Source organism: Centruroides sculpturatus, unplaced genomic scaffold (assembly GCF_000671375.1).
Source record: "Centruroides sculpturatus isolate CEXI.00-Female unplaced genomic scaffold, Cexi_2.0 scaffold425, whole genome shotgun sequence".
Taxonomy (NCBI): Eukaryota; Metazoa; Arthropoda; class Arachnida; order Scorpiones; family Buthidae; genus Centruroides; species Centruroides sculpturatus.
The window spans coordinates 166021-188486 of NW_019384549.1; the positions used below are offsets into that span (position 1 = coordinate 166021).

Here is a 22466-nt window from a genome sequence, read left to right on the forward strand (position 1 = left end):
AATTTGTACTGATAAAGTACGTATTATAGGGTTTATATTCATTTTTATGACAGCTCTAGAATCTAAGTTTTAAAACATTTTTTTATTAGATATTTTTAACCAATCGTGACCAGTAATAGTAGAGTGAATGGCCAAAGTATCAAAACAAGTGCCAATGAACACTATAATAACACCCAGAAGGTAATGTTTAGCTTTCTTTGAAGAAGGATGTGATGTACTAGCCAATATTCCGGTAGTTTTTCATAAGTTCGCAAGGTCAAGGGATAGGAGACAACAGAGGAGTATACACAACACACACGCAAAAAAAATTCCTGGCAAGGGCATAGAAGCAATTCCCTCAGGTATACTGAGCGAAACACGTCGGCCTTGGATGCCTGCTTTAAGTTCAAGGTTGCCAAGAATGGAATCGCATCGAAGTACAGATGAGCAATAGTGTGTGAACGGGCGCTGTTTTTAAATTATTGTCGTACGTCACTTACCTGGCATTTCGCATCCTTTTCCACCAAAGCCATCGTTGCAGTAACATAAATTTTCTAAACATACACCATTGATGCACCTTGGCATCTTCGGATGGCAGAAATCTGAAATACAGTATTGAATATTTTATAGAAAATTTAGTAAATTATCGTATTGTACACAAATCTGAAATACAGTACATTAATAAACACATTATTGTACATTAAAATACACATTGATATTCTCGTAAAACATCAAATTCATCAACTAAAAAAGGTAATACAATTCGATCTACTTCGAGTATCTTCGGAATTATACGCCTAAACTTATAATTTACGCCATTACTTTTGATATTTTCTGACATAAAATTCATGATTCGTCATTTTCCTATCAGGTTAAAAAAATTGAATAAATAATTTGCAAATTTGCAGAACCGGTTTAGATGATAAACTCTATAATATCTTGCCAAAATTTACATTATTTCAAGTTTCTGACATACAGCCTTGACTTCTGGGCTTTTTCAGATAAAAACAGTAATACCAGATGAATAATCAAAACATATGAATCTAAGCAATAACATAAATCATAAACATGTGTTTACAGATTTGTGATTTACCACGTAAATATACTGTAAATTCATATTATATTTACTAATGGCATTATAAATTCTTAAAATAAAAAACCTATAAATAACTCTAAACAAAAAGAAATCATTGCATGGTTAATTGTGCCTACTTTTCGCTTATTAATAACATACGAATAGTGAAGATTCCTGTGCATTAAAATTTTACAAAGAATTTTTCTTTATAAATAATTCTAAGAAAGAATAGCAATTGATGTTATAATTCTTGCTAAAAGCTCCAAGGAATGTATTGGTTCTTTGCTGGAAGCTTCAAGAAATTATTGATTCTTAGCTAGAAGTTTCAGAGAATAAGATTTAACTTAAAATATTTCAAAGAAATAAGTGTAATTTAAAAGATTTTAACCTTTAAAAGACTAAAAAAAAATCGATACAGATAGACTACAGTAGATTGTTTTGAAATTTGAATCGAAGATAAGCCATTTAAAGGAGATTGACGTATAAACCGGCATTATTTCAGTTTTATCTTGATCAAAGGGACAAGTTTCAAGGATGAGAATACAGTCCACACTCTTATTCATTCCAAACTCTACATTTTTTTATTTTTTTTTAAGAGTCATCAATGCGTTCTTATAGTTTTTTGATAACCGGCAATTCTGAGAAAATACAAAAAGAACGATAAAATCTCCCAGAAGAGCCCCACTGATGACCCAATTTTGTAAATAAATCTGACTACATCATCTCATTTTAACTTACTTTACGGTATTAAAAAAAAAAGTCAGTAGCACCCCGCCCATTATACCCTAATTTAAAGATGAATGCTTTCATTTGATAGAATACTTACTCTTGTCTGTACATTTTAGTTCGCTCGCAACTTCGTCCGAACCGTGAAAACAATGAGGTACATTATCACATAATTTCGATAACTCGAATAATTGTAGAACATCGGTGGATTCGTTTACTTGACATCCGAAATATCCATCTTCTAAATTAAGTATGAATATTTCCCTCCTGAGATAAGGGCTTGGAAAACTTGGACTGTATTGAGAGGATACCTGAAATGAAAGCAATATACATATTAGGGCCTTCATGTAAAATCTATATTGAAGCCTCACAGGGCTTAAACTAAGCTTATTTCTCTTCGGATTCTTAAATGCCGAACTGATTTTTCTTGGAAGTATAAAATGCTGTAAAATAGTTTAAAGTTTCTGGCTAAGCACTTAAGTAGGATTTTATGTTAGCGTAGTGGCACAGGTGCTTAATTAGTCTAGCGAAGGACCGACCATTCGGAAATAATGACCAAACGTCCGGTAAAACGATGATAAAAAACGGTTTTTGGAATTAGCGAAACGGTTCGCATTCAGTGGAGAAAGTGTGGGCGGCCGTTTAATAACCTTGAGGTGTATATTCAAGGACGACTAGAACGGGAATGAAGAAGAGAAACATTTCCAAAGATTGTTATTTTTCATCTTTTCTTAAAATTTTTTTTTCTTTTCTGGATTTCTTTGTTCTCTTTTACCAAATGGAAATTTCGTTAAGTCTATAATTCTTACATACTGTTATTCATTTGTGAAAAGATTAATTTGTTTTTATTCATTGTAAAAATTAAAATTATATCTATTTTTTGAAGTGCTGCCGACTAATTATAGGTGGAAATTAATTTCCAGCGGTGGTAAAACTTCTTTAAAATAATCTGGCAACACTATACGATTATATAATTTAAAATTTGAATTTCAAATTTTAAAATTATTCTAATAAACATATTAAATCTTTCAATTAAATGTTTTATAACTGTAAGTATTAATTTATTAAAAAGTATGGTAAATTTTAGTTTTTTGTAGATTTAATAATTTATAATTTTCTCTAATCACACGCGACAACTGTTTACAGTGCGGAATTAATCTTTAAAACAATCTGGCAACCTCAATTTAAGAAACGTTTTGACTTCCTTGATTTTTTTTAAACATTTAGCAATAAATTATTATTACTTAATTTAATATTTCTCTTAATAATATATAAATTAATACACAGTTTTCGCAAATAAAATTAAAACTTTAAAATAAATCATCGATTAAAAACCCTTTTGTCGATTGGTAAAATTCCGTCGAATTTTTGTCTGTTTCAAAATTCATCAGCTGTAATGCCCCATGGCATTTAAGATATCGAATGAAAGGAAAAGTCAGTAAATCCTTACAAGAAGTGAGGAGCCGGCATAGAAAAGATTTCCGCATTTTTCTGTAATGATTGGAATAACAAGATGCATCACGAAATAAGTCAATGACACGTCTTTAGTTTTAAAACAACAGACGGTATAATTAGTTTAATTTCTCCGATGTACTAAATAATTCATTTAAAAATTAAATCTTAAACATTCCGTATCACAAATAAGTTATCGTCGATATCTTTGAACCATGCCGTGCTTCGGAGCGAAAAATAATTCAAAAACTCCTTGAAGAGTAAAGAAATTACGTAAAGAGAAAACTGTATTTAATATTTATTTTTATAGTTACAAAGTTATTTTTATTGATCAGCAATTAAGTTACTTGTATTTGTTAAATGTCAAGTTTAATGTCCTATTGCATTGACATGTATAACAATTATAAACTATGGACATAAATCTCCATATGTTTATCGTTTTAAGGTAACGACGTCATTAAGATAATTTTAATAGAGGCTTTAAAATTTATGTATTCATACTTCGGGCGATAAATATAAGCTTACTTGTTACTTTAGCTAATTCCCTCCCTCCGTGGTCTGAATTCTTTGTAAGGGTATTGTTTAATTTCGATATTTTCAAAAAGAAAATTAGATCTGAGGAAGAATATGAAGAATATCCTTTTAAATGGAGCAGAACATATTAAAAATTAGGTTTGAATTCCTATAAAGCGGCCATTAACTTCTATTTTCATCTAAATTCCATCTAAAAGGGATTTATTTTCGAATTATTATTATACAGTCGAGCCTATAAGAACGACCACCTCTAAACAGCAGCCATTTCTTTTTTCCTCGAACGTTGAATGTATGCATAACAACAACCTCCGAACAACGTCCACCGACGGTGGACGTTGGTCGGAGGTTTTGACTTTATATTTATACACACGTTATCATTTAAGAAAGGAAAAGTGATTTTCCGGTTTGGCCTAACAGGAAAATACTTTTATTTAAAGTAAATTTAAGTGAATGGCTTTGACATTTAAATGTCAAAGTCATATAGGTAATTGAAATAAAGGTTAGATGGAATCGAGTTTTCCGATATGTTTTGTAATGAAAAGAAGCAGAGTGAATGGTGTTCATGCATAACCAAGGTCATATCGCATGCAGGAAGAACACGATAAAAATATATTACGATATAAATTGAATATGTGTTGATTCCTGTGAATTTTTTCTATTTATTTCGGCATTTTTTACGTTCCAATTTGACACAAGATCAATTAAATAATTTGGAATTTTTAATTTTTAAAGTAATTAAATACAGTAATCCACTCATTTAAAAAAAAGTTAATTAAAGCAGTTAAAATTCGTTGTTTTATGGTTAAATAATTACTTTAATTTAAAATACAGTCGAACCTCGATATAGTGCCACCACTTGTTGGCCTCCATAATTGACACTAAATCGAATGTGGCGCTAAACCAATCGACAAGTTTGAAGTGTGGGGGGGTGATTTGGTGATAACAATGCCTTTTACGAGGGAAAATAGTAATTCACAGGGACTAAAACCATTCTTTATTTAATATTAAAGAGGAAGATATGTTCTTATTTACTGGCATTTTATGAGGGTGGCGCTATATCGAGGTTTGACTATAACTTGTTCCTATTCGTATATACAACTATAATCAGGTTTGAACAGGACTAGGACCAAAGCTAAACAAGTTGCAGCTTAGGGCCTGACTTTTTTATCTATTATTAAGTTATTTGTTGGAAAGGAAGGCCTGTTATATATTTTATAGCTTAGTTTCTCACGTTTTTACACGTTCTACTATTTGATGGAGGGTAAGGGCCTGTTACATTTTATAGCTTAGGGCCACAACAAGTCTATAAGTCCAACCCTGAGCCTGAGATTATTGAAATGCTTTTCCCATTTAAAACGCATGTCGTGACTTATAGTCATTAGGTTAATTCGATTTGATATTAAAATAATAATTTTTAGTTCGTCGTGGTTAAGTTTAAATTATAATAATTTAAAAAATTTCCATTCAATAGGCCTTAATACCCATCAATAATGTTGGGTAAGTATACTTTAGAAATCGATTTAGTTACTTAAATTTCATAAATAAATACTAAATTATGGCTTCGTCGAACATATTTTCGGTTGGAAAATTAATTAAATTTATTAAATAATTAATTTGTTTCGCTTCAAATATAAGATTTCGTGATAAATTTACATTCCTAGACTTTTAAAGCGTTGTCAATTAAATTATTTAAGGTTGTTTATAGTTTAAAAAGAAACGTAATGTTTTATTAAAAATTGCTAATGAAATTTATCGTATATTTTTTAGTTAAAAGCAATGAAAAGTGCATTCATTATATACCAGAGGCTGTATGAGGCCTGTGTTTTGTCGTTTTTTTTGGAATGTTTCTTGATTAATAAAAAGAAATCTTAAAGATTTTATGTTTTATTAGTAAAATAACATTAATTTTTAGGGGTAGGAACCACGAAAAATTCTCGATTACCCCTCTCTCGAAGGCCCTGATTACACAAAGGATATTGTTATATTGAGACTTTACACATTAATTTAATTGGCGAAAATTTAAGTACTCTAACCAATCAGCGTTCGAAACTAGAACCTCAGCAACAGATTAAAGCAATGTAATTGGTTGTTGTACGGACGTAGATATCTAATCTGTAACCGAACAACCAATCGCAGCTAGAGTATCTTACAGTGACAAATTAAAGTAAATAAACGTTTAAAAACATTAAATTTATAAAGAAAAAAGAAAAAAAGGTGGATGAAGGGAGAACGAAACGTGTTTGCGTAACTGTCATCAAGTCAAAAATCGTGTTTTGCCACCAACATCGATTTAATGGCATCGGGAATTTCACGTAACGCCTTCTTCTCACCACATCCGAGTCGGTTTTCTTTGTAAATTTCTGAATGATTTACTTCACGGAAAGAGGATTGAAATGTCAACAAACCGATCGAGAATTTAAATAAAAAATTTATCTTCATTTATATATAAAACAATAGAACCAAAGCGAATTAACAGCCGCAGTTCTTTCTCGGTTCTACTGTCGCTAATTAAGAGACTTTAAAGGCTTACAAAAGGCCCCTATTCATGGGATAGAATGGCATATGACAGAGCTACTCCACCTTTTGTGATGTCAGAAATGTTTCATGGTCGGCCTACTTTGGTTCCTGCCAAGTAGGTCAGTTTGGGTTGGAGGAAAGTAACGTCACTTTCACCTACACTCTATGTGACTAGCGTCAAAACACGATAATCACGTTTCGTATCGTGACGATCGATAAGGAAAATATTACGTAATTAAACGTTAATTAAGTATAATTGTATTAATATATCATTATAATTCATCTAAACACTATAAAGGCCCTTAATTCTAATCACATTAATCTCTTTAAGTTTATTGGTTAATTGGTTAAAAATTTAAATCGATCGACCAATCGGATGTTGTCAACCATTCAATTTCCGAAATGGCGACTGATAACGATTCATTAATCTTCTCGTCGAGTTATTCAAAGACCAAATTAAAAAATAAATAAATTATTTAAGAAAAAAAAAGAAGAAGAAATTTATCTGATAAAAGTGTGAATGACACCGAATGTATTATCTCCATTAACGAATGTAAAAGTATAAAGAAGAATGATGAACGGTCTAACACGTGATTGTAACGAGACGTTCTATTGGTTAATGTCCGAATTGCCCTGTGTGGGCAATAACGTTAGAAGATGGCGGATTTTTTTCTTGGTTTTTTGGATCTTTTTTGTTTTTTTGTTTTCTTTTTTGCCTTTGACTTAATTCTTTCGACTTCTCAGAAGTAATAAAGATGAAAAATACGGCTTGTGTCCGGTTTTAAGGTTTAAAGAAATCGCTATAAAAATAATCTAGGTTGAACTAGTAGTGCATAAATACATTTTTTTTTTTTTAAAAAAAGAAATACTTACCAGGACTATAGAAAATATCCAAACTGCTACACCTAGCACCCATTCAGTCAGCGCTGTAAAAATATATAAACCATCATTTTTTCACGCTTATGCCTATAAACGTTAATATTATCGTTAAATTTATATTTACTGTGTTATTTATTTTTCTATTTTTATGGTAAATATGCTTAAATCTATAATAATACTCTTCGTTTTTATTCTCCAGAATAGATTATTCCCAAAATTTCGGGCTAATTTTATTATAGAGACGTGGCAAGAAGACTTTTTTTTTCAAGTAACCTGCTATAAAAGGCATACAAAAGTACAACTTGGCATGCCTTTTTTTCACTAGGCTGTAGACATGCAAGGTACAGCTTGGCATGCCTTTTATAGTCAGATACCAAGTGTATAGGTTGGTATGTCTTTTTTACTAAGCTATACACATACCAAGGTACTGTACTGTACAGTTTGGCATGTTCTTTCTTAATAGGCTACAGAAGATGTATACAGTACTTTGGCATGTCTTCTACAGTACTTAAAAATTATATTAACTGTTTTAAGTATTTAAAATCACAAATTTTATTATGTTTAAATGTATTACTTTATAACTAGGAATAAATTTAGACTTCTCTCCTAGTTATACAGGTATTAAATTAGTCTTTATTTATTTATCATATGTAAGGGGCCTTTCTCGCTTCACTTAACATAAAAATTTAAGTAAGATATATATATAGTAGAACCTCCAATAACGGCCAACCTTCTAACAACGACCAGTTTATAAATGTTCCCGTCAGTGTCCGTCGTTCAGAGGTTTGTTTGTATATATAAAATAATTCAATACTTAACAAATTATATATATTTTTAACATGTTTTTATGTTTAAAATATAATATTATATCCTTACAAAATCTTTTTTTATAGAGTTAAACTGATAAGTAACTCGTATATGCTGTTATTTATAGCCTTAAACAAAGGAACGATATTGATCTGATTATAAAGATAATTTTCCTGCTATTTTAATGCTAATAAAACATTTATTTCTTTATTAATTCTTCTATTCAAACGGAAAATTTCTAAAACATTTTAGAACAAACAAACCAGATCTTCTAGCAGGCGCCATGTTGTACCATTGACGCGTCATGCATGCATTTAGTAATTTCGAATTTATATTTTTAAAACTATTGTTTAAAAATGTGGAATTATTTTTAATTTTATACATAAAATATTATGTTTATTAACTATATATTTAGTTAATTAACGATTAAAATCAATAATTAGTTTGCTAAATTCGTAAATTTGCACGTAATCTAGGATTATATACACGTCTCGTCTACTCTGTTTATTCGATTTAATATTATTAAATTTTGTGTTTTTCTGTACAAATCTTTTATTTTGTAAGTAAATTTAGACGATTTTCTTTCTAAAAATACTAAAAAAATGTAAATTAATTAAATTATTTTGAGAAAGGGAATACGTTAAACTTTACTTTGGTTTCGTGTTTGTTCCGAGGCGCCCACACTGTTTGATGTCAATATTTAATAGTTTTAACGTTTTATTTAATTTAATAATATAATTTTAATGAATTTAATTAAATATATAGCCTATATTTATCTAATTTAACTTAAAACGTCAGTAGATTTTTTTTAAATAAGCCCGAAAGAACTTGCTTTACTCGATGCCAGAAGGACTTTACTCGATGCCAATAAACTAAAATTATGTAAGAATAAAAAAGAAAATAAATTAATTTTAAATTTAGGAACGTATAAAAAGAATATTTGAATAGTTTTTCGTAGAAAAATGTGGAAAAAATTGATAAATATTCTCTGAAAACAATGAAATCCTTCGGTGAATTCGGATGGCTTCTGAGGAGAATTTTCTTAAGAGATAATGGGGAACATCAGAATAAATACGATTTACTTACTTAAATAAGATAAGAACTTAGATTTTTTTAAATAAATAATTAATCTAGACATAATTGCGACCCTAAACATTTCTTTTATACACTTTTCTGACATGATAACTAGCGCTTAAAACCTTCAAATTAATTAATCTTTGGCGTGAGACCGCGTGAGAGATGCAAGATGAAGAAGAGGAAAAAAGCCATCCGCGGTTCCTTTCAGGATCAAAAGGACCCCGAAAATTTACAAACGCAAAGAATCCTTATCGATAATAATAATTAGACTAAGTAGAAAATGGTGGTAAAAAAACGCTATTTTTTCGTGTTAAAAACAATTTTCTTACAGAACAATGAAGCATTTTGTAACTGAATATGCATAAAGGGGGATGGAAGTTATGCACGAAACATTAATATTGCCTAAAGGCTGTTTTAAGTGTATGAACTGGACTGATTAACAGCCAAGAAAATTAAGCAATATCGAAATTACATGAAGGACATTAACCAAAATCTTTATCTAAATTTCATTGATTCGATCTGTCGAAGGTACGAATTCGTATCTACAGGATGTGAAGCCATTTCGAAAGGAGAGAGAGGGGGAGAAAAACGCTATTAGAATAAACCATTCTGTCGTAAGCACATTTATCTTCGACGAAATTGTCTTAGGGGTGATTAACTTCGATAATTCAAGTGACTAACCGTGAAAAAAAGCGATTTATTTATATAAAAATAAAGGTGTAACGTCGAGTTACTTCTTTATATCGGTGTTTTTTACTTGATAAATTGTAAATAATTGGCACATTTCTGGATAGAAACTTAATACAGTCGAACCTGCGAACGACGGCCACAGACTGGAACATAAAAAAATGGCCGTTGTTCGGAGGTGAAAAGTTCCTTAGACGTTATTTTGTATGCAATTTTGTTTAAAGACGTTCGTGTGTGTGGTCGTCGTTGGAAGGTTAGCCGCTATTGCAGGTTTGTCTTGCTTTTCTATTTTAATATTTTAATTAATTTTATGATTTAGCCGGATTATTTCTTTAATTTATCAAGTAATACATTTAGAATTATATACAGAATAAGATTTATATAGAAGCTAAATAAGGCCTCTCGTTACGAAGAGTATAATTTAGGGCCTCAGAATATGAAATACAAATGAAACTTAAATTTGTATAATATCACTAGTTTATTGAAGTAAAACCTGTGAACAACGACCAGTGACATAAAAATGGCCGTTGTTATGAGGTTATTTATATTCATTTTTTCCCCTCTTTCCTCAAAAAAGGAATGGCCACTGTTTGTCTAGAAGTACACTACAGTACACCTTTCAACAACGGCCACTTTGGCCGCTATGGGAGGTTCGATTTATCTTCTTAAAAATATTTCAAAATAATCGTTAATTCTTTTAAAATTAAGTAAATAAACGAGTTTAATCTTAGCACATTTTATTAAAGATTATAAATTATGATTTATAATTTTGTTCTTTTTTATTTTTTAACTGCTTTAAAATTTACAATGAAATGCAACATTTCAACACAAACAATGCCTAATTATCTTGATAACGTCAGAAAGCATTTTTCTGTAATTTAAATGTTTTAACTAAATAAATAGAAATTGGTTTTGTTCTTTTTTATTTTTTAACTGCTTTAAAATTTACAATGAAATGCAACATTTCAACACAAACAATGCCTAATTATCTTGATAACGTCAGAAAGCATTTTTCTGTAATTTAAATGTTTTAACTAGAAAATTCCCAACACCTGCCCATAGAAAATTTATTCTTTTTTTAGTCTCTTTCATGATAATTTTTTTTTTTTACATATTTTAAGATTAAAATCGACTTGCTCGTGATTTTATAATTTATTCATAAGCGAGAATTTTTCAACTTAAACACGCATTCGAAAGTTAAATTTAATTAAATTAGCTTCGAATGAAGGTTTCAGTTGGCAATAGGCAATAATACAAGTAGACCACCCTATAACACTATAGATAATTCCATGTTATATGAATTTCATGTTGTACGAGTCACTTAAATTTTACAAATACGTGAGCCGTTCACAGCCCGTCACACGGTATTTGTAAAATCTAAGTGACTCGTACAACACGGAATTATCTATAGTGTTATAGGGGAGTCTACTGTACTAGTCAATAGACAAATAGGCAATGATGACACAACTGGCTTAGCCCGCAATTGATCGAATTTAATTAAGTTTTATATAGTTTTATTAATAAAATAATCTACAGATGCATGCGTTACAGATAGACTAGTTATTAATCTACAGGGTGGCTCAAAAGTCGGTTTACCGAGATTCATTTCGGATCGGTTAATCAATTTTTGGTCCATCCTTTAATTTAACATAAAAATCGAATGATTTCTACATTTTTAATTGGTTATAGATTAGTTTTATTAGTAAAAATATCCACATAAAGTTACACCTGGCATCAGTTTTAGGGTACCGAATAAGAAGACCGTATAAGACTTACATACATACGTGTTAATTAAAATGGACTTAAAGATAGAAAAAAAGTTATTCCTGCCCCCTCGATAAACCCCCATTTATCAAAAACATAATCCCTGCAACACGTTGTAAGTAAACCTTATTAGATACACTCCCACATAAACCAGTTCTAAGAAGGAATCCAATAAATCCTACACCATATATATATATATATATATATTTGAACAGGAGGAACTAGTATTGTTTTAATACCTCCAATTTGTTCTTCATCAATGATCATAGTTTTTAAATGGAGGGGGAGAAAACTTGGCATTAATTAACTAGGAACTGACTCGAAGAGCGACTGATGTGTGACTACTACTGGTATCACGTGGGCACGTATGAAAAATGTAACCTTTCCTGGATTATCCCGATAATTAAATAACTAAGGAAAGTGACTTTATATATATATATATATGTGTATTTATATACGTGATTTGGTCGTCTACTCCGGTTAAATGGACCTTGACCTCTTTAACTGAATTTCGTCATCCCGGTCTTTCTAGTTTTCGTCGGGGATGAGGAGGGGGAGAGTAGAGAGTTTAAAGTTTTATAGATCGAATAGCAGATAGGGCCTGATATTTTGGGTGATAGTGAAGCTAACTCGTCTGTCGGAAGTTCACTTTTTTTTTTTTTTTTTCGTAATTTATTCAAGTACCGGTTATCGTTTATCCTTCACAATACCAATCATTATTGTAATTCAACATGCAACCATCATAATGCAGATCGTCATTTCGACTCATTACGCCAAGCCGGACACATTCACCTCGTCAGATCGTTATCGTTTCTGTTTGTGTTAGGTAAAAACTTCGTTATATCGTTTCTCCGATATGCAAACAGACTCGTAAATTAAAAAGCGGGGAAGACAAACCCGCTTATAACGCCGGCGTTATGTTAAGTTCACTGCCATTCCGGTGCCGAAGTGTCGCTCGGTCTTTAGGCGAATTGAGAAGGTTCTATGCCACGTTACGCGTTAAATCGATTCGTTTCGGATGCGTAACGTCACGTTCTAAAGGATGACTTGGATGGAAATTCAAGAAAATACCTTTTAATTTCGTTATTTTAATGACGAAGCGTTGTTGCATAACTAAAGAATTTTCGGTGCTCGGAAACTAGAAGATTCACGCTTTAAAGAATACATTACGAGTTATATTTTTAGTTGATTAACAGATGGAAGAGTGGAAAAGGTTTTTGCTGGAATGTTTTGGTTAAATAAAGCATTTAAAAAGCGAAAATTATCATATATAAAATGGGGGAACAAAAGAAAGAAGATAGATGAATGCACTCTCAATCAAAATGAGCATTTGCAAAAGGCATTCTCTCCATTGTGTAAAAAGGAGAAAAAATTAACAGGTCCGTACTGTAGGTAGGGTCCTTTACTACAAAAACCATTCGGAGTTCGTCAGGGTCAATTCTATGCCCTCCAGTCAGGCCGACTTCTCATGCGTGGGGCCAACAAACAACGTACACGTTGGACCTGTTTCGAGGCCAATAACCCAACTGGTGCCACAACTTTCAACATTAGCTGACTAACATGTCAGTTTTCTCGTAGGCTTCGTATATCTTCAGTGACGGTCATGCTTGATTCCTTCTCCGTCTTATGACCCTGAATATCTGTCCCTGATCTCTGTAACCCTTTCAAAATAAGAAAGGATTTGAAAATGATCGTCTCCTTCAACTGTAAATCTATTTTTTCCGCTTTTTTCGCATTAAAATTCAAAGAAAAAATGGCCGCCGTCCAATAGAACTTGGCGAAATTTACATGACAAAAAAAAAAAAGAAACTACAATTTAATTAATCTAGAAATTACAACCGACGGTTTGGCTTTAATTCTTAGTTGATTTAGACGTAAACAATCGTTAACGTGTATAAATATACACATTTTTAAGCCAGAAAAGTAACCTTTATATGCTAAACAGCAACAGCACTTAGCTCATAATTGATACATCACTTGATATTGACCCCTTTAATCCAACTTTACACAACAGTAACATTATCCTCAACTCTATGATTATGTAAAATACAAAATGCTAAGTAGATCACACGGAGAAACAACACCTGTTTTATAAATGCCTAAAATTATCTAATCGAATAACCTACAATGCATTCTAGAAGAGCAACACCGAGGCATTCAGAAAGCTCAGGAAGGTACAAAACCGATTTAGAAGGGCTGCGGTTCGATAAGGGAAACGTTATATAATATGTAAATCGTGTGGTTTATCAGTAAACCTGTGCATTACGTCGAAACTAATGAAGCATTGCAGTTTTGTATAGGTAGAAAGGAGGAAATAACGCCTTGACTGCTCAATAATGTGATGACCTGAAACTACTTTCACCGCGCTCCGGTTTTCACCCTTTGCATGCTTTCTAATACATAAAGAACACTTGTTATTTATTTGTATTTTAAATCTTTAAAGGATACACCTAGCCTTGCATGTAAAGGGGTGGAGCACGGAAGCGTACGAAACGTTTGATATTTATGCAAATTCGCTCTTCTCCGTTGTAATTTCCGTCTTGGCATAAGGAAATTTCGGATATTTAGCGGTAAAACTGTAAAATAATTCTAGGAAAAACTCTTATTGTTTTGCCTTCTAATCAGGTCATAAATTGAATTCAGTGCAAGAGGCTGTTTTAAAGGATTAACCCTTTCAATCCAGTTTTGTTAACAATAGGAAATGTCTGCTTCTTCACTTTCTTAACCTGACCTCGATAAGACGAAGATTTCTTCGAGAAAAACAAATTAAAATTCCTTTAAAAAAATAACTCGATGCCACTCTTATTACGTATAATAAACAAATATTTAAGACAGCCGTTTAGACCTACACGTACGAATTTAAAATCGGGGGTGCGCCTTAAATAATTCGAGTTTTTACTCCTCACGCTCGCTTTAATTGCTACGCTCGAAAGCCACAAATCATCTCGGAATAACTATAATTCTTAACTGAAGCTTAAAATTCAATAAAAAATCTATTGTATAAGGCACACACCTCCAGAATTTTCGGGAATTGATTAAATCCTTCTTGCAAAATCTTTTATAAGGCGGAGAGCGCAAGTGTTAATGTGGTATTTATTACTTAATAAGCTTAAGAATTTCTCTTGCGTCATTAAATTGTAATGTAAATTTATATATATATACATTTTTACGATGAAAGAATGCCGTTCAACCTGAGACAAATAACTTGAGTAGACAGGAACTAAACAATAAACTACTTATAAGTCATAAAAGTGTTAAAAGTCGATTGTATACACCTCAGATCAAGGACACGCTGCACTAATTTTCGATTTATATATATATATACATTTAATCCCTTAATTTTTTTTTTATAGATCTAGGAAATCTGTAGAAGAAAACTGGATGTATCCAGGTGTTCAAGGTCTTCTTTTTTACTCATTGTCCTTCAAGTTCTTTCCAGAATGTAAGGAAGTTTCAGGTTTTCTAAGATGCTGTGCAATCTTTCTTTTATAAATTCGTTTTTTTTATGTTCATGCTTAAGATTTACGTATAATTTACGCATTCGGAATATTTAATCCCTATTTTAAATCCATCAGAAACAAGATACGTCGTGTAAAGTTATCTCATGATTAATGATTACACCCGATTAAAACCGAATAAAGATGAGGAAAAAAAACGATTAAAATATTGAATTTTAATACGTTTAAACCTTCATTTACGAGCATTAAACGGGCGAAAATTCTTTAACTAAAAAAAGAGGAGCAGAATGTCGCGGAGTTGCTGTGTAATAATCATATGAATCTAGGACTTGTAAAAATCCAAATATTTTCGGAATCTAGGACTCTCTACACGGATTTATAAACAACCTTGGGGCCATTCGAGTAGTTTTTTTTAGGGGAATTCGTTCGTATTCCACGATTGCTGGAAGTGGGGAGCGAGTGTTTGATGACGACGTGACACTGCGCCCGTCGTTTATTTTTCTCCCCACTCGTCACAGAATTACCTAAAATAATTCCTGGTGGCTTTAACTTCTGGTCAGATAAAGTAATTAGTGGATGGTTGTACTTTGATCCGTGTCGAATAGATTAAACGAGGGTGAGGATCGAAAGACTGAATGATTTTTGATAATTTCCGATCACCGATACCAGAATAGTAACAAGGAAACCGTTTCCTAACGGAGTTACAGAAGGACACTTGTAGGTAGTATCGCCTACTATTCACCATGGTCGGTGTCCTTGTAAACAAGAATCATTTATGTCGGAGATCAGACAATTATTAACTAGATATAAATGCCTTTATCAACACGTCCATGTTTATGACCTTGAAGTCGAGACTTCCCTCTCTGCCTCTAAACTCTGGCCACCAAAAAATTCGTGACTTGTCCACATCGGAACGTCAAAAAAGTCAGGTGTGAATAAAGTAATTATTATTTCATAATATCACGAAGATACCAAAAAAAAACGATACTTCCAACAGATTTAAGCGCATCGCTTTATTGAATTCGTAGACGTCAGCTAATAGTAATCAACTACGTCATTCGTGAAAGGACTTATGTATCGAAGATCCGGGATTATATCACGATTTGGATCCTTTGTTTCTATAGTTGTAACTCGATTCGGTGTGGGCGAGATGCGTCATCCGCTGCTTCAGCATTAACATCATTCTAAAATGACATGGCGCATTTTTTTTCTTCCCCTTTTAAATCCATTGTATTAACGAATTTGCTGACAAATAAGTAAGTTTTTTTTTACTGGAAGGAGGATTAAAATGGCATCTCTAGAGCTTAAGCGGACAGTTAAAATACTAAAATTAGATTTACTGTGCTGAGGATCCGGATTCCAAACGTGCTTTTGATCCCTTTGTTAATATAATGGTATTGTACTTTTATGGGTGGATGCGGTATCATTTTCTCTTGTTATTGTGACAGTGTGGCACATATATATATATATAAATTTCGAGAGATCAGCTGTTTAAAATTCGAAAGGCGTATTTCTTTCTATCGTAAACATCAAACCATAAACCGGACACGTGATAGTCTATGCCCTCTAAATGGTAGATCTTCTACATCAGTTTCAATTTCTAGAGCAGTTTGGCATTAACAAAATGGGGTAATGATCCGTGTTAATATGCTTTTGTAGAACCACAGGGGAGTCGAATCGGATAGTCATTGTTACGCTAGTTGTCGTTTAGAAGTTCGCTCGAATCCCTTTTACACGAAGAGGGTTGAATAACTCTGGCACCTCGCTGAGTGTATGGTATAAAAATACGAGTTTTTCGTGTCTCATCGTAACAAGAAGAAAGGAATGTGAAAATGGAGTAAATTCAACGAGTCGAAATTCACGAGGAAGAGGAAACAAACTCAGTAAAAGGGGGGATTTTTAAGCGAGGGTTTCGAGTTCAAACAACACTTCTCACATGTGAATGAAGAAAGTAATTGTTAAATGGAATTCGCTTGGGTGATTCGAAAACATAGGCATCACAGAAGAGAATAGGTTCAATGACCACGATAACATCACAATTTAACCAGATAGCAATAATATAGAGAGGGTTGCAGGAAGTTTACGTTGGAAGGTATGAAGGAAAGTCGAGACAATGGTGATTCTCTGTCTCTCTCACTCTCTCTGTCTCTCTCTCATCACTAACTTTCTCCTAAGATAAGAAAATGTCAAAATAGTCGACTACATTATTGAGTAATTGTAGCTTTTCAGTCAGGTTAGTCATTTTGATAATTCCACCCCGAAGCATTTAACTGGAAATAGGCTTATGTACCGCTATGAAAATCACTAGGTGCTATCCAGTTTTCAGGATGGTACATTTGTAAGCGAACCGTACGTGACTGTAATGCGTAACAACGTTGATTATAACCATAATCGAATATTGTCTTCTTCACTAACAAATTCTCGATTGATGCTAAGGCTTGTAATTATGTCTGTCCCAATTGGATCTCTCGAAAGATTTATATACCGTGCGAAATCGCTGTTGAAGGTGATACTTATAGTGATTACTTCCACTACTGATGGAATTATACAATTGTAATCTCGAGTGTCGCATTGTAAACGGTGTAAGAATCATATAATATCTAGATTAAGTGATGTAATAATCGAGTAGAGGTATTCTCAGGAGTGGAAAGTTCGCAAACGTAATGTTACAGTTAATTCCTTGGCGTATAAATGAACCTTAATAGAAACCGGATTTGCATATAAGCTGAACAAACTACAGCTTAGGGCCTCGCCTTATGAGTTTTCTGTAGCTTAGAGTCTCGTATTTCTACGTGTATTATTATCTAATGAAGGGAAGGGCCTACATATTTTATAGCTTATGGCTTCACATTTTCACATGTGTGGTGAAGGGGAACGTTTTATTAAGTTATATCTTAGGGCCTCGTATTTTTATATGCATCATTATTTTGAGCAGGGGAAGAGTATATTATAAGTTACAGTTCACAAGCCACAATAGGAACCTTAATATAATTCCTTTATAAAACGTCTTTTGTAAACGATGAATCACGTTTAATCATGTTTAGAAACTGTAAAAGTGGTTAAAATTTTAATTTAGATGGATGCTTTCTTTACATGATAACAGCTGCAAGAGCAAGGAGCGATGGCGAAATTATTTAAAAATTATCAAAAAAGGACTTTTCAACAGGATTTCGTGACCATCCAAGATCTCTATATTATAAAATACCACTTAAAATTCAGTGAAGAGACTTCTATAATTAGTTTCTTTCTATCAATCTTCTGCTGTAACAAGATTTTCTTAACGGCATTTTAATGAAACAGAACGTTTCTTTAACCCACCCCATTGTTACGAATCCGTATAAAATTTCTACATTAATTATCATTAAGTCTTTGTGGATGTCTGAAATTTATCAAAAGATTGCTGAACTCATCTTTACGCCGTATACATCATTAACCTCTCGCAGAGTTTAATTAATAAATTCACATACCAGAAACCCCATTATAAACCGATGAGAACCTATCATTATGATTGGACATTTAACTTATATCTATGACGAAACAGGACCTAACGGAACAATTAGAGACTTTGTAAAGTAAAGAAATATTTCATTAGTGAATTATTCTTCCAAAAAATGGCTCCGAAAATAATTGTATGACGACGGAATTTGGGCTTTCAAAAAACCGAAATGAACCTGTTTTTTTTTTTTTAATTTTAATTTACTGTTGTTTGTAAGGGGTTTTTTTATGGGCACGTATGTATAAGGAGGGATTGCAAGTAACAATACATAGCGTGATAATGGTTCAATCGAGGTGGGTCCACCGAGGAATTGAACAGAAAAAAAGGTAAGCTGAACTCAAACATGGCAAATCTAATCAATTCGACGTCTCTGAAACGCCTAAATGACATTAGAATAACAGCATTTTTTTCTTTTTCCATTAAAAGAAGGTGATATTTTAATGGCACCCCTTCGAAATTCTTAAAATCAAATCGATTTTCAGCATGCGAATTTCGTGTAAAATAGCCATTTCCCACGGTTTAACTTATTAAAAAATACTGTTAGAGAAGGTTCTAAAGTTAGTACGAGTTCATTCTAAGGATTATCTCAGATTTCGATGATAAAATATGAAGAGGAGAAGGTCTACAATTTGCACGCAATGATAATAATCTCATATAGGTCACGCTATTGCCATTAAAAAAATAAGAAAAAAACTGTCAGAGGTAAGGACAGACAAACATACAGATGGGCAGAATGACCTCCTATACCGAATTTTTCTTTTAAAGTACCGCATACAGATCCGTTCTTGTATACATACTTACGAAGATTAGACGTGTATAATATAGTAATTTTTTACGTTATTTCTTAATATTTTAATAGAAAATAATTTAGAAAATCCGAATACTTTTATAGAACGATGGGAAATTAAAGTGTAACGAAGCGAAAGTGAATATATAAGGTCAATATGAATAAACATAAAGATCATCTGACCGTGAAGATTCCTAAAGAGCATTTTCCGGAGGGGAGCGCATCCATTTTGTAAAATAATGATGATTAAAAGCATTATAATTACATTTTTCTTCATTAGTTATGGCAAATATGAAAGCTGAATAATAAAAAAATGTCAAAATAATCCATCTAAATGGTTCCCAAAATTTGTACCCATGCAATTATCAACGCATAATTTAAAATAAGAAAAATGTTACTAGGCTATTGTCATATAGATTTAGGGGCAATTAACTACTGCATTATCATTTTTTTTCTTTATATATATATATATTAATTTAAAATTTATATAGATCCGTATCGAATTGAACACGAAAGATTTTTATCGATGGAAAACAATTTTTTTTTTTTTTTGCGTGTTTATGAAGTAAATAGGCCTACAATCCCGAAATAGTAAGATGGATCCGTGTGGTATGTGTATGGATTTATCTAGGCGACCCTTCAAGAATTTACAAACCTGACCGGTAAGTCAAATCTGGTGTCAGACGTGGCCATATTTCATAAGTTTGGCAGTTCGAGGATCATACCACTCACTCATTCTGTCTTTCTTGTGTTGGATTTATATAATTTACCCTGTCAATTCTTCTTCTTTTTATTTTTTTTTTTTTTAAGTTCGGCACCCCTACTTTTACCATCTCTACTTGGCATTTTTATTTTAAACTCGTTATTGTTTCAACCCGCTTATTTGTTGGCTCATCTTCACAGGAATTTCTACCCACTTCCTTTAAACACTTCATGAAATTCTGAAATTTTCGAGCATTTAAAAACCATTAAAAATCTCGTGGGTTTTTCGAAGATGTAAGAAAATAAATAAATAAATAAAGGAATTAAATTGTTATGCCATTTGCTGGAGTTCAAAACAAACAAAGAGGTTAAACTTTGACTCTAAATGGCACGACCTAAATAAGTGAAAATTGTAGTTATAATAGATCGGACATTCAAAAAGTTAAGCGGGTTCATCCATTACACAAAGACCGCTGGCTAATGGGTCAGTGGCAAGTTAATATGACCTTTATATGGTTCTGGAGAATGTTCTTCTCTGTTGGATAGCGACTGCAATGTTGTTATTTCCTCTAGACGATTCGCGTTTGTTCATTATTGCTTCAGTGAGCAACTTTTAAAAACTTACTTTCAAGATAACCTTGCATACCTTGAGGTAGGTCAAATGTGGCGGAGTAGTTAATTGCAGAGATTAACAAATCTTACCAAAAACATAAGGAAGAGTTCAGAAAAATTTTATCGAAAGAAATAAACGCAAGTTTTTCGATTTTCTTTCACGCCTCCTCTGCATGATTATCTCCTCCTGTGTGACATATCCATCGTTTTAACCTGTTTCTTAACATTATGAAATATGAGAAAACAGGGAGAAAAAAAATAATAAATAATAGAAAACAAATGGGCCTCAGAAACTGGAAAATTTCTCCCCTTTTTTAGAAAAATCAATCCACGCCTTTGAGGAGTGACTGAATAAACAAAACGCTTGAACTCATTACATAATTCGTGGACAATTCAGGAAACGTCACAGAAGATTTTTTTTTCCTAGTTATAAACACCTGAAAATAGATATTCAAAACTCATCCAACCTTGATCCTTCAGGTAGTTCGAGACTCCGGAAGGGAGTGTTGATCACTGACTCCTGAGGACACACCAACTAAGTCATTGCCTGCTATAAATAGGTGCCTCGGGGCTTAACAACTAGTTTATTACTTGTCTCAACTTAAATATGATTTTTTTTTCTTTCTTTCTTTTCTTTCTTTCGTTAAGCTTTCTCCACGCTCGGATTTCACAAATAACCCCAATTGATTTTCACTTTCTATCTATTTTAAACCTATTATCAAATGGCGATTTTCTCTTAATTCCTTCGAATTTTTTTTTTTATTATATGGACCATAAATAAATGGGTATGAATATGAAGTTACTTAATCATGGCTTCTAGCTAGGAAACAAGCGAAGTACTTTGTACTTCTATTCGATCATCATGACGAGCAAAGTGATCTTGAAAATAATTAGCATTAAGGATATCGAGTCTAATTAGCATACTTGTTCTCTTGCATGACAAAATTGCGATATGGTTCATTGGCCAGAATTGTCATTTATATTACATTAAAATTTTGACATCTCTAGCACGTGTTACACAAGGAAATGCAAGACAACATGGCGTCTTTGTTAGACCATAATTTTTTATTGTTATTCAATAAAAATGGCTTCAATTTAATGACCCACTCCCTCCCCATCAGTTGGTATCGTTGCCTTGAATATGACCATAAAATATTCAATTTTAAATTGCTCTGTGTGATAGCTTTACGAATAACATATTTGCATTAATGATGATAATAAAAATAATTTATTATTTATTAATTATAAAATCCCTTTGTAAGCTTTAAATAATTATAATATTTCGATGGTTTTCAATTGCAAATGAGGTAATTTGAATTCTCATCTTGAGAAATCTTGTCACACACCAAGTGACTCAAGAGTGCACGCTTGGTAGATAAATTGTGCGAAGCATACGATAGTTATACAACCATCCAGTTTTTTAAATATACGATGGGAAAGTTTCTTTATATTTGATCTTTATGGCTAAGAAGGGGTCAAAAACGTTGATGCGCTCAATCGTGCTGAGTGAGGACTTCCTTCCAAGATGATGCTTTACTTAATCTTAAATATGCTCAATTTACCATGTTTTTCAACGAATTGCAAACTAAATATATCTTGTTTTTTTTTAATGTGTTTTGATACATATTAATCGTCAATTAAGATCGTTAATTTTATTTCTATTGAAGGCCTTCGATTAACTCATTTCTTGAATTGTAAACACATTAGATGCCCTCAAATTATTAATGAGGAATAAATCGGCATTGCCGTGAGTGATCGAATGCTAGATTTCTCCACAAAAAAAAAAAAAAAGAAATTTCCCCAAGAGGCTCCTCACTATAAATTACTTCCTTATGAGATTAACCCTGTCTACATCAGCCTTCGTGCTAACCAAGAAAGTTGTTTTTTCCATTTGAAAAACATTAACCCTGTGGT

General features: G+C 32.3%; 1 protein-coding gene across 1 annotated transcript in view; it reads right to left on the reverse strand.

Annotated features, from left to right (window-relative positions):
- The window catches only part of LOC111623629 (fibrillin-2-like), a gene marked incomplete at its 3' end in the record, with an annotated part of 45879 nt that overhangs the window by 21681 nt on the left and 1732 nt on the right, over nucleotides 1–22466 (reverse strand). Inside the window, exons 2-4 of the mRNA XM_023366287.1 lie at nucleotides 7157–7209; nucleotides 1881–2091; nucleotides 480–581 (exon numbers count right to left, since the gene is read on the reverse strand). Of these exons, the coding sequence (XP_023222055.1) occupies nucleotides 480–581; nucleotides 1881–2091; nucleotides 7157–7209 (366 nt within the window). The remainder of the gene's footprint in view (nucleotides 1–479; nucleotides 582–1880; nucleotides 2092–7156; nucleotides 7210–22466) is intronic.